Source organism: Apostichopus japonicus, chromosome 19, assembly GCF_037975245.1.
Source record: "Apostichopus japonicus isolate 1M-3 chromosome 19, ASM3797524v1, whole genome shotgun sequence".
Lineage (NCBI taxonomy): Eukaryota > Metazoa > Echinodermata > Holothuroidea > Aspidochirotida > Stichopodidae > Apostichopus > Apostichopus japonicus.
Genome location: NC_092579.1, coordinates 5,929,185 through 5,945,863, shown reverse-complemented (window position 1 = coordinate 5,945,863; position 16,679 = coordinate 5,929,185). Strand labels below are relative to the sequence as shown.

Below are 16,679 nucleotides of genomic sequence, written 5' to 3'. Positions count from 1 at the left end.
TTACTAAGTTTTAGTCGCAATTCACTTTCAAAGTGCATAGTACTGCTCAGTGATTTGGTTTTGCCTCCAATCGTCATCTCACCAAAACCAAAGCAAAACTGTATGAACATGAATAACAAGAGGACAAGACTGGGAAATTACAAAGAAACTTGAAGAAAAGTTTTCAGCTGGAACTAGATTTAAACCAGTGGCAGGCTCACAGTCATCCTGAGGTCAATGTTTAGGATCCCATGGCAACCAGAAATATCATTCTTTTACCCAAAAAATAAATCAAATCAAATGGGAAATAAATTTAAAAAAAAGGAGAAACTAAGTCAAAGTTATTTTAATGGCTATCGGTTGATACCCTGGCTAAACCCCATTGCTTAACTTTATCAACAGGTTCTTTTCCTGATGATCTGAGCTATTCCGGGGAACTGAGTATGGTTAACTTGTCTCAATGAGGGACAATGCATGCCTCTTCCATATATATTTGAATGCCTTTCTCAATGAATGTAGACCATAACGTTCTACACACACAATGTAGTCTTTGGTGATGTCGTTACAAGAACAATTGTAATGAAGAGACTCAGGAGAGCATCATGGGAAGTACAATATGCCATCCGTGAGATCTTTGCAATAAATAATCGCCGAGTATAAACCCTTCAAACAGTTTTCTGTTCTCACAATCTCTCAAGTGTTTGTACATACAATAAACCGCTTCTGTCAAACACATATACACTGAGTTAGAGATGGTTCTGTCCAATGTTGTCCAAAAATGTAAAATTTCATAATGGTAAACGTGTAGAAAACATGTTAAGACACCACTGATTCATTTCCCATATCCTGTGTAAGAGCAAAACATGTTTACATTCTCCATATTTAATATTTGACCTCAAACAGTTTATGTAGTCAGATAGATATATGCCATTACAGTAGTTCATGGGGAGCCTGAGTGTACAGGTTCATAACCCATATTATGATATCATCAAGAGTTTGTCCTCTGTGTAACTTGTTGTATTTGTTAGTAGTTAGCCGCTAAGTACAGGATTATCCAGAACATCTAATTATCTGGATTAGTCAGATCCAAAAACAAACCATCATGTGATTGTAACACCTACGGATAGATACAATGGCAAAACAACACTTGAGACAAGGGTAGTACAGATTTGTAGGCTAGAGTCCATAGTTTTCAAAGTGGAGTTACAATTGAGATAACAAAGTGACTTGACACAAGTAATCAATATCACTAGTACCTTAAAATGAAGTGAATTATGACAATTCTGTACTTCAGTATTAGAAACTTTAGTAACTGGATATATATATATATATATATTTTGTTATCAACTGATTTTTGTTCACATTTCTCGACATTCTGCAAGTCCCAACGTGTTGTAGATAATCCCGTTTTTACTGTACGTATTGACCATCAGGGCTACGACTGTTCAAGGAGACCAGACTATAACATTACAATCTGCTTCACTTCAAATAGCATTGAATGGGTAATCATTACAAGTACAAAATCAGTATATTGTCTGCTAAGTTCGATACTACATGAATATTTAAAACTGTCTCTTGAATATGCAAAAACTGTTTCACTCAATTTCACATTGCAATAATCATAACAATAATAATAAAGTTAATTCATTAATGTATCCTGTATAAACACTCTGTGTATAAAACGATAACACTGACCATATTGTTATAGGTCACCAGTATTAAGTCCACAAAATATGCTAGAAAGTTACACGATGACAACTCTTGCTGAAACTTCAATCGACATTGACTATTACCCATGAACCCATTCTGTCTCACAGAGATAATTGTCTAAATGTGCCCCCCTTTGATGTCTGTGAATTACCAGAACAGTCACATCGTTCCAAAAAAGTACTTTCCAGAACTTCTGGCATTTTCATTAACTATTATGATGATGAATCAGTTAAAGCCTCTTGAGGTACCTATTAAGATTTCACATTCAACTTTGACCCCGGATCAATATAACCAATTGTACAGCAAATGACATGTTGCTTTATCTTCATGAGTAACATTAACATGGCAGCAACTTTGTTACTTGAAGACTCTACAGCAAAATTGTTTCATACAGAATGGGAAGGGATGTGGGGGGGGGGGGTGTGGGGGGATGGTAACCAAGAAGGGGGAGCATGATGGTAAACACACTAATTTATACTGAACAATTGTTGTGGGTGATTGTTTGAAGCCGAGCATTCTTCCCACTTCTGTGAGATTATCCGCACGCTGCAAACAGACTACAGTCGTGTCTTCATAGTTGAATAAATTACCTTCCCAACAACAGATGGAGGAATGACATTAACAGACAGACAAACTGACACACAGTATCATTACATCAAATATGATGTCTTTACAGCCAGCCATCATTGAGCCATTCCTATAGATATTTACAAAGCCATAAAATGTCACGATGCCAAAGAATTAACTGATTAAGAATAAAGTGTCAATGGAAATTTTTTTTTTTTTTTACAAGGTCTGTGTTACACTTCGATGACTTAGACTTATAAAATCTTCAGACACTGACACATATATATGACTCAGTTTCAGAGGCCCAGTTTTCTAGACGTGTCCAGTCGGTGACTTACACTGTACTATAAAGTTCCACAAGGAAAATTTTTTCATTTTGCAAAACTAGGTTTATGGCTGAGTAGAGTGAGTTTCATGACTGGTTATATCACATCACAATTTATAAAGAAGCGTAAAAATTTGAAAAGATGATTTGTGAGGCGGGGAAGTGAAGATAGAGGCAAATTTAAAAAAAAATCACTTCACTTGAGAGGTAGTGTATTTGGAATAATGCTGGTTTCAAGTGTGTATTCCAAACATTGGTAAAGAATTTTCAAAGTTGCGGGACAAGGTTTCGATTTCAAATTAAATGAAACATGCTTGTTTAATTCTGTGTTTGGTAAAGTTTCGTTGCTTTCAGAGGAAGCATCTTATCCATGTTACCTTAAGAATGAGAGTTAAGTATGTTCTGTAAAAGCCAAGAACTATTATATATTTGTTGGATAATTCAAGAAAACAAAGATAAGACATCAAGGCACAAAGGAATCATGCATGTCAAATAACAATCATGTTCATGCACATATTTTTACATGCTTTTGGTTTCTGTTAACTGTCATTTTTTGAGGCCAAAATGGGCATTTGTTTAATTTTCACATTACACAACTTATGGCCTTTAATGCCACATTGGTGTATAACTATCAAACCATAGTAATGATGTGGATCTGAAGCACACAGTATGGCATGATGATGGTGTTATCTTTAACAAATTAATTCACATTTTTTAGTCTGTAAATAGTGAAAACACATCCTAATACAATCTTAAAAGCAACCATAGACCATCAATAATAATAAAAAGGCAAATGACTCTCTTGCCTCATATAGCTGTCTGGAAGGTAAAAGAAAGGTAACAGACCGAGCTATTAGGTTACACATAAACAAAGGATAAGATAAACTAAAAGGTTCACTTCCCCCCCAAAAAATATCGATGATTGAATGACATACGACAATATGGTTTGACTGTAATTAATGTGAAGTGTTTACTACAGTAAGTGTTCCTTACATCATAAGTAAGAAACAGAAAAGTAAACGATAAACAGAAGATTAAAAAAAAAAATAGCCAAAGCTTGAGGCTATTGTTTTGCAACATGTACAACCATTTGCCACACATGCTTTTGCACACAATCTTCAGCAATTTTAAGAACACAGGCTTTCCACAGTGACAAAGGAATTCCTCATTGAAATCTGGTTTCAGTGTGTATGTATATATATATATATGTATATATATCTATATTAATTTTTTTTTTGGTTTTTGTTTAATCATCACCATTTTTTTCCCTTTTTGCACGGTTATGAAATAAGCACCGAAACTTATCCGACAAACATTTTTAACGGGTCTGATGACATCAGAAACAGCAGCGGAACTCGACTCCGAAAACCAAAGTTCTTTTTTTTCTTTCTTTGTTGTACGAGCAGTTTTTTTTTGCGTTTTTTTTTTCTAGGGAGACATCATAAGTATCTTGATCGCTTTGGAGATGGTGAATCTGGAAGAGTTTCGATTGTGTTCCTCTTTCTGGCATCCTGCGAGTTGCTAAGAACGTCCTCAAGGTCTTGTAGAGAACTGCTGTGTCTCCTCCTAGAATGTGGGGGTGATTGAGAAACACCTACATTGGCCATGGCTCCATTCAGTCCTATACATGGAGAGAAGAAGAAAAAAAGAAACATTTTAATCAAAGTGAAATTTTGGTTTGTTACTAGAGCCACACAATAGGTAAGCACATAACCCAGGCAAGCAGATATGGTGAATTTAATCATATAGTCACTCTACAGATAATCACCTTGGATACTCAAATGCAACTTTTCACAAAAAAGATCCAGAGACACCTGAAACAAAAGTCGTTATCCTAGTGGGATTCAACTTCAAGGAAACAGGAAAGGGGCTGAGTGGTGCAAAAACATGGAATTATAGAAAAGGTAGCATTGTGTGTTCAATGAAGTGGGCTTTGGTACCCATGCTGTTAACTGAGAGTACATCAGGCACAAAGTCCAACACAGACAGACAGTCAGACAGACAAACAGACAGGCATAGATATACCAACTACAGTAGGGGTCTATAGCTTTCCCCATAAGTTTTGTGAGCATGACGAAATTTACTCTTAGCTTGCTTGGAATCAATATCACACTCTTGTCCATTGAGGCTAAGCGGTCATTGCTGTGGATCAGCAGCTTCACTACAGAACAACTCTTCATCAAAAGCGACCCAAATGTTACAGTACCATGCAAGAAATAATTCATCAGAAATCCCATAGCAAAATTCTGATCAAACTGGGCAAATTGCTATAAAAGTGCAGACATATAGCAGATTTTGTACAAAGGAACCATTTTATTTAATAGAGGGGGAGGGGGGGGGGGGTGGGGAAGGATTCAGAGCCTTCCATATTGCTACACCAAGTGTGAATACCAAAAGTACTCTCTGCCATGTTGCATCACACTTATACCTAAAGAGAGGATTTGAAGGTTTTATAGGATTATGAGAGATTGGCAGATATTATTAACTTACAAAAGAAATTTTCAAAATAAAAAGAGTCTGAAAAACTGACCGTGCAAAGCTAGAGCATCTCTGAATGTTTGCAGTTCATCTCCAGTGTCCTGTTCTCTGGGAGGCGAGGACGGCGTATGCGAACGAGGAGATGATCTATCCGATGAGCTTCTGGGCAGCTGGACGCCTCGAGGTCTTGAAGGCGGGGAGTTACCGCAGAGAAATGCTAGCAGGTCCTCCTTATGAATAAACCGTCTCCTCTTCTTGGCCCAGGCTACCACGTCTCTCGTCCGCCTCTGTTGGCCTATTTTAATACCCAGATCTAGACTACGTCTGTGAGATTCTATACTATCTGTGAAGCAAAAGGTAAAACCGTGTGTTGGTACATAACATCAAGAGCGAAGAGGAACACATGGCACAGTGCAAAACCGACTAACCAATCAGAATAGAGAGATTTGAGTTAGAGTCAAAGAGTAGTTACGTGGTAGGCAACTGTCTATTTTTAAATTGATAAAGGAAGAAATGGAATTTATTCACGGAGTTTGAACACCACAGTGTCACTCACCGAAATGGTACTACAGTCGTAACAAATTTGGATGCTAAAGTCACAATATTGGGAGCTATTTACAAAGGATATTTAAACCCATTGGGGGAAACAACGAGGTTACCTAAACGTAAAATGTATGCACTAAGTCCCATCTTTCTCCACCTGGGGTTTGAGGACCTTCAGGGGATCTGTAAAAATTTGGTGACCAATCAGAATAGAGGAGATTTTCGAATAAGAGCCAAAGAGTAGTTATGTGGTACCGTGGTAGGCAACTGTCTATTTTTAAGTTGATAACGGAAGAGATGGAATTTATTCACAGATTTTGAACACCACTGTGTCACTCACAGAAATGGTACTACGGTCGTAACAAATTTGGATGCTAAAGTCACAATATTGGGAGCTTTTTACAAAGGATATTTAAACCCATCGGGGGAAACAACGAGGTTACCTAAACGTAACATGTATGCACAAAGTTCCAACTTTCTCCACCTGGGGTATGAGGACCTTCAGGGGATCTGCAAAAAATTTGGTGGGTACTTTAAGGCAAAGGCGTTTGCAGGGGTTCTATAAAATCCAAACAGGTCCATCAATACTTATGCTATTAAAAGACAGAAGAAGTTTGACAGTGGTATCTTTGATAAGAAAACTATCCTGACCTTAATTCCAACCACAGAGGAAGGAGCGGAGGGGGGGGGGGGGGGTGAAGTTATCAAGTAATATTATTCCTTTATGACTGGTCCTTGAACTGGTCTTCATATCATTGTCCCTAAAAGGGAGGTTTCATAGTTTTCATCTCCTCACACCTCCCAGATGCAAGATTGCATTGTTTCTAATCAAATGTGAGTTATGCCAACCCCCCTTCATCAACTGGGACCATAACAACTAGAGACGGTACACTACTACAGTACTGTATACTGTACTAACACTATTGTATATAATATACTTATTATACTAAAGAACTAATTTTACAATAAAATGAAAATAACAACTAGAGACACTTCTTGAAAATATGGGGTATTTTCAGCCTGCTTTTCATACATGCTATGGCATGGAAATGCTATGACACATCTACTGTACTGTAGTACTTACTAACATACTGAGCTAGTGACTTATTTTGAGCTCATCTCAATTGCATGACACAAGATGTTCCATTGTCTAACAAATCTAGCTACTTTATAAGAACGATATCCGTATTTCCCAGAGTATTATCTATTACATGAGGCAGAACTACGATAAATGAGATGGAAAAAACAACCCCTGAAAACTTAGCACTTTAAAACTGTGCTGTTATAGTTTGCTGCCTAAGGGCTGTTTAGTACTGGCATGCTAAATATACAAACATGTATTAAATAAATCTCCTCAATCTGTAAAATTTATATAATTACTTTTGTTATTAAAGTGGATGTCAGAGTTAAATTGAAAATTAAACTCAAATAAATATTAAATTAAATAATAACTATAAATTAATGAACTAAATAATAAATTAACATTTTTTTAATGATAAATATATTCTAATAATAACAACACAATAAAAATTAAAAAAATTAAAATTGGGAATCATAAATTTAAAAAAATTAAACTTGAAGTGAATGTCAGAGAAAGACAAAACCAGTTCACGAAATGCACACCAGACACAAACTGTCAGTGTTATGAAAAGAACAGTATTTGTATACTGGAAAACTACTTCCTCATTCATACAACGTTACTGCGTGCAGATCTCCTGCAAAAGTTTGTCCAAAACAAAGGTAAACGACTGTCAGTCCAGAGAGAAATTGGTTCTCTTTGTGCATGAACAAAACAGATTCCATGAAATGAAAATGGCAATTCTGAAAACCTTGCATGATCCTTCAGTGACATTGTGCTTCATGTCAATGTCACTGCTTTGAAAATCAAACCAACAGCTAGCAAAGATAAACAGGGCGTAACGTTTACTTCTTTTCCAGTTTTATGGGAAATTAAATGTTAATTACTCTACCACACTTGTCTACACTACATTAATAACTGTTAGCAATCAGTAGGCATTAAGAACAGCACTACTGTACATATCTGTTAGCAATCAGAAGACATTAAGAACATCACTACATGTCTTTTAGCAATCAGAAGACATTAAGAACATCACTACTGTACATGTCTTTTAGCAATCAGAAGACATTAAGAACATCACTACATGTCTGTTAGCAATCAGAAGACATTAAGAACATCACTACTGTACATGTCTTTTAGCAATCAGAAGACATTAAGAACATCACTACATGTCTGTTAGCAATCAGAAGACATTAAGAACATCACTACATGTCTGTTAGCAATCAGAAGACATTAAGAACGTCACTACTGTACATGTCTTTTAGCAATCAGTAGACATTAAGAACATCACTACATGTCTGTTAACAAATCAGTAGACATTAAGAACATCACTACATGTCTGTTAGCAATCAGAAGACATTAAGAACATCACACATGTCTGTTAGCAATCAGTAGACATTAAGAACATCACTACATGTCTGTTAGCAATCAGAAGACATTAAGAACATCACTACTGTACATGCCTTTTAGCAATCAGTAGACATTAAGAACATCACTACATGTCTGTTAGCAATCAGAAGACATTAAGAACATCACTACTGTACATGTCTTTTAGCAATCAGTAGACATTAAGAACATCACTACATGTCTATTAGCAATCAGAAGACATTAAGAACATCACTACATGTCTGTTAACAAATCAGTAGACATTAAACATCACTACATGTCTGTTAGCAATCAGTAGACATTAAGAACATCACTACTGTACATATCTGTTAGCAATCAGAAGACATTAAGAACATCACTACATGTCTGTTAGCAATCAGAAGACATTAAGAACATCACTACTGTACATGTCTTTTAGCAATCAGTAGACATTAAGAACATCACTACATGTCTGTTAGCAATCAGAAGACATTAAGAACATTACTACATGTCTGTTAGCAATCAGAAGACATTAAGAACGTCACTACTGTACATGTCTTTTAGCAATCAGTAGACATTAAGAACATCACTACATGTCTGTTAACAAATCAGTAGACATTAAGAACATCACTACATGTCTGTTAGCAATCAGAAGACATTAAGAACATCACTACTGTACATGCCTTTTAGCAATCAGTAGACATTCAGAACATCACTACATGTCTGTTAGCAATCAGAAGACATTAAGAACATCACTACTGTACATGTCTTTTAGCAATCAGTAGACATTAAGAACATCACTACATGTCTGTTAGCATCAGAAGACATTAAGAACATCACTACTGTACATGCCTTTTAGCAATCAGTAGACATTAAGAACATCACTACATGTCTGTTAACAAATCAGTAGACATTAAGAACATCACTACATGTCTGTTAGCAATCAGAAGACATTAAGAACATCACTACTGTACATGCCTTTTAGCAATCAGTAGACATTCAGAACATCACTACATGTCTGTTAGCAATCAAAAGACATTAAGAACATCACTACTGTACATGTCTTTTAGCAATCAGTAGACATTAAGAACATCACTACATGTCTGTTAGCATCAGAAGACATTAAGAACATCACTACTGTACATGCCTTTTAGCAATCAGTAGACATTAAGAACATCACTACATGTCTGTTAGCAATCAGAAGACATTAAGAACATCACTACTGTACATGTCTTTTAGCAATCAGAAGACATTAAGAACATCACTACATGTCTGTTAGCAATCAGAAGACATTAAGAACATCACTACTGTACATGTCTGTTAACAAATCAGTAGACATTAAGAACATCACTACATGTCTGTTAGCAATCAGTAGACATTAAGAACATCACTACTGTACATATGTTAGCAATCAGTAGACATTAAGAACATCACTACATGTCTGTTAGCAATCAGAAGACATTAAGAACATCACTACTGTACATGTCTTTTAGCAATCAGAAGACATTAAGAACATCACTACATGTCTGTTAGCAATCAGAAGACATTAAGAACATCACTACTGTACATGCCTTTTAGCAATCAGTAGACATTAAGAACATCACTACATGCCTGTTAGCAATCAGAAGACATTAAGAACATCACTACTGTACATGTCTTTTAGCAATCAGAAGACATTAAGAACATCACTACATGTCTGGAAACAATCATTACTAAAAATATCAGCATGCATTCCAAAACCTTACATAGGCCCTACTGTACATGACTGCTTATTATCAACAAGTATAATTGGGCTGCTCTTATAAGCCTGTTTAGTGAGTTCCGATGTGCCCCTAAGTAGTAAACACTGGTGAATGCCAGTGACTTCCGATATGCTAATAGTAACACTGGAGAATGCCAGTGAGTTCCGATGTGCTTAGTAACACTGGAGAATGCCAGTGACTTCCGATATGCTTAGTAACACTGGAGAATGCCAGTGATTTCCGATGTGCTTAGTAACACTGGAGAATGCCAGTGATTTCCGATGTGCTTAGTAACACTGGAGAATGCCAGTGACATCCGATGTGCTTAGTAAAACTGGAGAATGCCAGTGACTTCCGATGTGCTTAGTAACACTGAAGAATGCCAGTGACTTCCGATGTGCTTAGTAACACTGGAGAATGACAGTGAGTTCCTGAAATTCAGCTAGTAGATTTTCTGAGCATTTGCATTTTTAGCTTTTAGTTGCTAAAATTGAGATTCTAGGCCTGACCTTCTATATTGATGAAAATCATTGTCAAAAGTGAAATTGATCCCTCTGAAGGTTCCCCTCCCCCACCACTTCTCCCCCCCCCCCCAAGAATGTTAGCAAACTAAAAAAAAACATGTAACTCTCAGGCTTCTTCCTTAAGAAACTTAAAATTATGTACAGTATATATTACTCTGTTCTGGAAACAAAATGCGGAAGGAACATTATTCTTTTAATTATTCACAGTATAATTGAAAAACGACACTCAGACTAGGATAAAGTTCAGATATTCCAATAGTATACCATTAAGTGTAGTTTCTATGTTTTTACACTGCAAAGTTGCCACGTCTTGTGTATTCAACACTAATGCTGTGAATTCAGACAACTCACAGGATCTATACCGAAACTACTACCTTTTAGTGCTTACTGTACATATTATTGTTAAGCTTTGGAGTGTCTTACTTTTTTATTTAAACGAGAAACCTCCAAGTTCTAAGCCAAGCCACAAGACTTAAAAAAAGGTAGTAGGTACGCTGTGCAGCAAAGAACTGTACATTAGTATCCTGTTTCCTTTTTCCTCTACCAGCCCATCGAAAACTTGAGTGGTATTTCAACCAAATGTATTGCTACAGTATGCAGGCAATGAAAGAATATGGAGACCAAACATGACAAAGACAGTAAGGAAGTTGTAACGCATCATTAACGAGTTCGCCACTGACATGAAAACAAATCCAGCTATTTAGGATATGTGTGCAAATAAATGCAAACTATTTTAGATTTGTGCAAATCTCAATTGAAGTATCCCATAGTGATTGCAGGGGAAATGGACTTTCAGAAGTAATAAAAATATTGAAGCTGTTGAAGTGTTCTGAACTTCTGAGCCATTCTTGAGCTTACAAGGAAACCCTCCAACTGTTTCGATTAACAAAAGCCTTTGTGTTAAAATGCTGAATGGCTGAAAGGAACGCCAATTCGTATAGACTGCATCACATCTATTAAAGGGTTACGTTGCGATTGTACAAGCCTGCTAGAACAGTAAATTTATATACAGTATAGACCTAACAGTATTTAAACACCAAAACTTAAATTATGTTTTTCATTTTTAATTATAGGAACTTAGAGTAGTGCTCAAAAAAGATAGTTTCATCTCACTTTACAAAGATCAACTTTTAGGTAAGCCCCTCCTTCACTTTATATTAAAAGTTTCTTGAAAGGTCTAGAAAAGTTTTGCCAAATTACTGTAAGTAATTTTCTGGGTCATGCTAAGTTTCTTATCAGTGCTCAGCAAGATGTACATTTTGAGTGGAAAGTAATGGCAAACAACTTTGTTTGCCAACTTATTGAATGTGATTGCCATTAAATCAGCAAAGTCTGCCCTCGCAATACATTGTCCGAAACAGTTACAGGATAACAAATCAGTACAATATAGGGTACAGGTAAAATAGCAACTTATCTATAGAATACTGTAGCAATGCATAGAACTCTATCATGTCTCACCTTTGTATAATTTAGTAACATTAGTTGCTGCATTCTGAAAAACTAGCCACAGTGGAACCTGCCCATCATGAGATGATTGAGATCGCTCTCTTTCTGCAAGAACAAAAAAATGGGAAAAGAGGGTAGAAAAGTGTCGTTACTGAGCTTGATAAGTTAAATTAGAGACTGGGTCAGGCTTGAAAGTGAATCATATGCACAGATATTTCACAAAAATATAAAACTTACAACTGAAGAGTCTGATGAAAACCCAGCTATATCCATTAAAATGACCGAAATTGAATAAGAGAGAGGCCAAAATTCAAGTCTGACATAGCTCTTCTGTAGGCTAATAATAGAACAAAACAAAACATATGGCAATAGACATATATATGCTCATGTTTTGAAGCAATTGCAGAATATCCCACAACTCACACACACAGGGGCTTTATGAGATCCACACTACATTGTTTAGTATAGGGACTTCCTGTAATCATCTGTGAGATTCAAGAGTTGCAGGGTATTCTGTAATGAAGCACATGTATTACCTGCTAGTCTTTGTTATTGTATTTAGTTATTGACACTACAGTTGCCATAGACCTGTTTAGAAGTCAAATTGGAACCACTTTGAAAAAGCTTTGGTGTGCTAGGCTTGTGCCAACTCATTCTGGGGAATCCAATCAATCCATCAATTCCACAAAGTAGCGGTACACCAGATAAAACTATGGTGTACCACAGAACAAAATATGAGACATCATCATTAACGTTATTTCGTAAAACAATATTCACATTGGTGCTTCTTACTTAACATCGCAACCTTGACGTAGCGTTCGGCATAGCCTAACTTTCGATGTATGACACCATTATAGAGCCAGGCCTTCAAAGTTCAAGAGTATCATTTAGGGTGACAAAAGACTGAATAGGTTTATTCTGCTAAGGTTTAACACTCTGCATACTAGATCTATTATCGACATAAATGTTAGGCCATTAGCAAAATCTGTGGTTAGGCTTATAGCCTAACTCGTAGGCACTGGTAAGTGACTAAGCTTAAGTTAAGCCTAAGTAAGTCATAGCATAGGTTAGAATAAGTTTAAATCCTTCTTTCCAAGAATGAAAAATTAACAAATGAAGTGGTGAATTATGTATACCTTTGTACAATGCCGTAACGGCACTAGCACTGTTTTGGAATTGATACCACAGATTTTCTGATGCAAAACGTTTCTCTTCTTTCAACCTTTCGTCTAAGTTACATTCCCTGTCCAACTGTTCCAAACACATTTGTTCACAAGTTCTACAATCACCCACTCCTTCTTCTCCTTTGTCTTTATTTTCCGACATATCACAATCCTCGAGACAACATGCGTTGAAAAAGGTGATAAAATTCAAAATTTTCAATCAGGAAAGTCTAAAAGTAAGCTAAATATGAGAAAGTGACGCCCTTATCATACAGAGCGGTGTGGAAAAGTCCTAACATTACGAATTCGTTATCACAAATGAATACAACGTACGTATGCGAACTGTACGGACATACATATAGACTAGTATCGACTTGTGTACATGATGTATACAATGTAAGTTCGAACGCGTCTAATACCAATAACCCTAACCATTTTCACCAAGTACAGTAGGATACGAATATAAGGGAGGAATGGTAACGGCTACATACAAATTTAGTACTGAACTGTGCAGCTGTCGGGAAATTGTTGCGCATCAGTGTCAGTTATTTACCAGGTAAAATATTATTGAATATTATTATTATAATTATAATCTAATTATGTCTTTTCGATACTTTTGAATTATTATTTTTTAATAAAAATATATAATGCCTACTAAAGAACTAGTTTTATGCTAAAAAAAAAAAGAAGAAGATATTCTAGGTTGGAAAGTTATCATCTGTCCTATTTAAATGATTTCTCTTCCGTCATCGTCCTGCCTATTTCGAGTCCATAACATATGACGTAACATGTAAACAATAAAAGGGTTCGACCCACTGCAGTTGGAAGCGGTTGGGAATGGCAGTGGTTGGATCCACATCCAACCGTATAACGAAATGCCAATCTTCCCGTGAACAGAAATTAATAGATTTGAACGACAAACGGGAATTAAATAGCGTAGAGTACATTGGCAGATATTGCCAACGGCGCCATATCAGAAAGTCCACACTGTGCCCTCTCACATGGCGATACAACTTGACTACCGGCGTAGCCATAGGTGGGGTTCTCCCCAGAGAAATTTTTGGGACCAACTGGGACAGCAACAAAATGTGCACGCATGTAAAGTCTTATATATTTGGCAGGCTTTAAAGTTTTACTATACAAATGTAGTTAGAATGATTTGAACGATATCACCATTTTGCATTTAATTCCCCTTATCGAAACGACAAGGCACCGGTGGGGGTACATGCAGTATAACATATACAGTCGAAAATTGCTCAACATTGTTTCAAAAGTGGCAAATATAACACTATTTTGCATCTAACCACCCTACATTTTTATATAAATTCTTGAAGGGAAGAGACATCACTCCATTCATACCCGGCCACACCTGGACGACGTAACACCTTACCCTCCCCACTTAAAATAGGTGCTTGTGCTCCTGGGATAGAGCCTGTGTCGTGACATGAAAAGTCATCATTACCTTAATTCTCTTACTCTTTTAATAGGAACAAAAAATTGACTATTCCTCTGACACTACTACGACTGGCTACGCGCCTGAACTTGCTCCCCCCCCCCCCCCGGCCCTCTGCTTCCATTCTTCTATTCCAGAAAAGACTAAAAAAACACAAGCAAAAAGGATATAATTGACTAAGAGGAAAATATATTTATCAATGATAGGCTATATTTTCGGCAGAAAACAAACATTTGTATCCCCGATCAAAGAAATTTAATCGACTCCCCCTCTACACTTCTATAACTTCGGAATTCTGGAGTGTGGTACAATATAACTGGCACGGGCAACGAGCACACTTACTATCACATTCAGCTATTTCATGACAATTCAGTGTATTGAAACATGCCATGATTGCGCTCATATTAGACTTCGTGCAACGACAACCGACCCATGATTTTGAAGGCCGGGGAGGGGGGGGGGGCAGAAAGGTAAGCTTTGTCAAAAGAGAGAGATAGAGAGGTGGAGAGTGGCAGAAGGTGCTACAGACCCGGGGACCGTGTTCAATGAGGGTTTGATGCCACACAAAGAATACCTCATATCAATGACAAATAATTGTTTTTGAAGGGTTTCTGCCTACTGGGATGGCAAGGCTCTCTGGTTGACCATGGGAACTGCCATTTGGTTGGACTCGCACAGCATGAGCCACTGTCATAAGCAATAGAGCCCCTTCATAGTGGGACTCTTACAACGAAGAATCAGGAGAATCAGAAAATTGGCATAGCGCCATCGTTTGTAAGGCTTAGAAAAGGTAATGAGAAAAGAGTCTGTGTGTGTTAGTATTTCCTGGAAGTAAAGTCAGAAGGAAACTCATCACAAACTCCAGCTTTAAGTATTACCCGGATTTATTTCTTTCACGTTTGTTTAAATTGATTATAAACTTGCGGTGACAGTTAATTCAATAACAAAATTAAAGAACGTTCTGTACTTCCTTGTTATTCAGTCGATGCCAGTTATTCACTCCGATCGAAGTAAGAAATCGATTTTACGTGCGTGCTTCCAACTGCTAGTCAGTGGATGCGCCTAACACATATGTTCTAAATCGTTTCGGTATCAAAAAACATAGAAAATATTGGTACCCCTCCCCCTAGCCCCATCCCCATGAACATTATGTGTCACATGTGTCGTCGGCAAACTCTTTACAAGTATTTGCCTTATAGTTCATTGTTCCTGTTGCAAAATTTGGTTACGGACTGATGTACACTGAGCCTGCGAATGACTCGTTTCCAGCCTGAGGTATTTTATTTTACTATTTAACGGATACATCAGGGCTTAGTTTTTTGACTGATGAAAGAAGTACATAATTAAAGCGTCCTGGTAATATTTGTATTCACTGAATCCTACGTAGCGTTTTACCAAATATTCATAGTTGAAATGGTCCCAGTTCTTTCCCTTTAAGTGAAATGTCAGACCATACGAATAAAGGTTTTCATTTTGTTGTGTTTTTCTTTTTCTTTCTGTAAAAGTGTGTGTGCAGAGCCTGTACACATATATAGTTCTAACATTTTTTTTCCCTCCCGTTTTTCATTGCGTCTTTCTGCTTTGCTAAACCCGGGCCAAGGCTTAATTCCTAGCACAATCGATTAACATTATTTATGCAACACATAATTGTATTCTGGTCATTTGATTGGTCAATTGATCGTTGATTGCATGCAAAATACGCTCTATTCAACTCTATGAAATACGGAACCATGGCTTTTACTTTTTTGGTAGCACTTTTTTTCAATGGTAAGAGAGCAGAGAAACCTATCTGTTCAAAACAATCTGTTGCATGAGTGCATTTTACCCATCTTAATATAATATGTATAAGATTCGTTGAAAGATGTAATTTGTTCCATTCAACTCGGCTGCGCCTCGTTGAATGGAACATTCCATCTTTCAACTTATGAAATATTTGCACTATTGCACTCATAACCATTCATAATTTGTATAATATAGGCATGCAGGCTGAGTATAGCTGACGTCATCATCTCTGAAGCCTTAAAGGAGCATTTCAGAGTTTTCGCATGCATATTTTAAAGGTGTCTTTTTAACCTCAACAGCTTTATATAGACACATTGCTAACACAATTTTGCTCGTCTTCGTGCTCAGATAATAGCATATAGGCCTATCAAGACCAAAATTGTGCCCAAATCATCTTTTAACTATACGTCACAAAGCATGCTCTCAAAATGTGTACAATCCAACACTCCTCGTCAATCTCGGAATATTTTGGAGGCGGGGAAAAAATAAGTTCTTCTGAAAGGAAACTTTTTACAACCTATGGC

The 16,679-nt window shown here is 36.8% G+C and overlaps 1 protein-coding gene across 1 annotated transcript; it reads right to left on the bottom strand.

Annotated features, from left to right (window-relative positions):
• Window positions 1-13,396, bottom strand: LOC139960197 (HUWE1-associated protein modifying stress responses-like). Its single transcript, XM_071958383.1, has 4 exons — window positions 12,894-13,396; window positions 11,770-11,862; window positions 5,112-5,402; window positions 1-4,202 (listed from the first exon to the last, which is right to left on the bottom strand). Exons 1-4 carry the CDS (start codon window positions 13,081-13,083, stop codon window positions 4,021-4,023), a joined length of 756 nt encoding a protein of 251 aa, XP_071814484.1. The 5' UTR covers window positions 13,084-13,396; the 3' UTR covers window positions 1-4,020.
• Window positions 13,397-16,679: the final 3,283 nt, after the last annotated feature.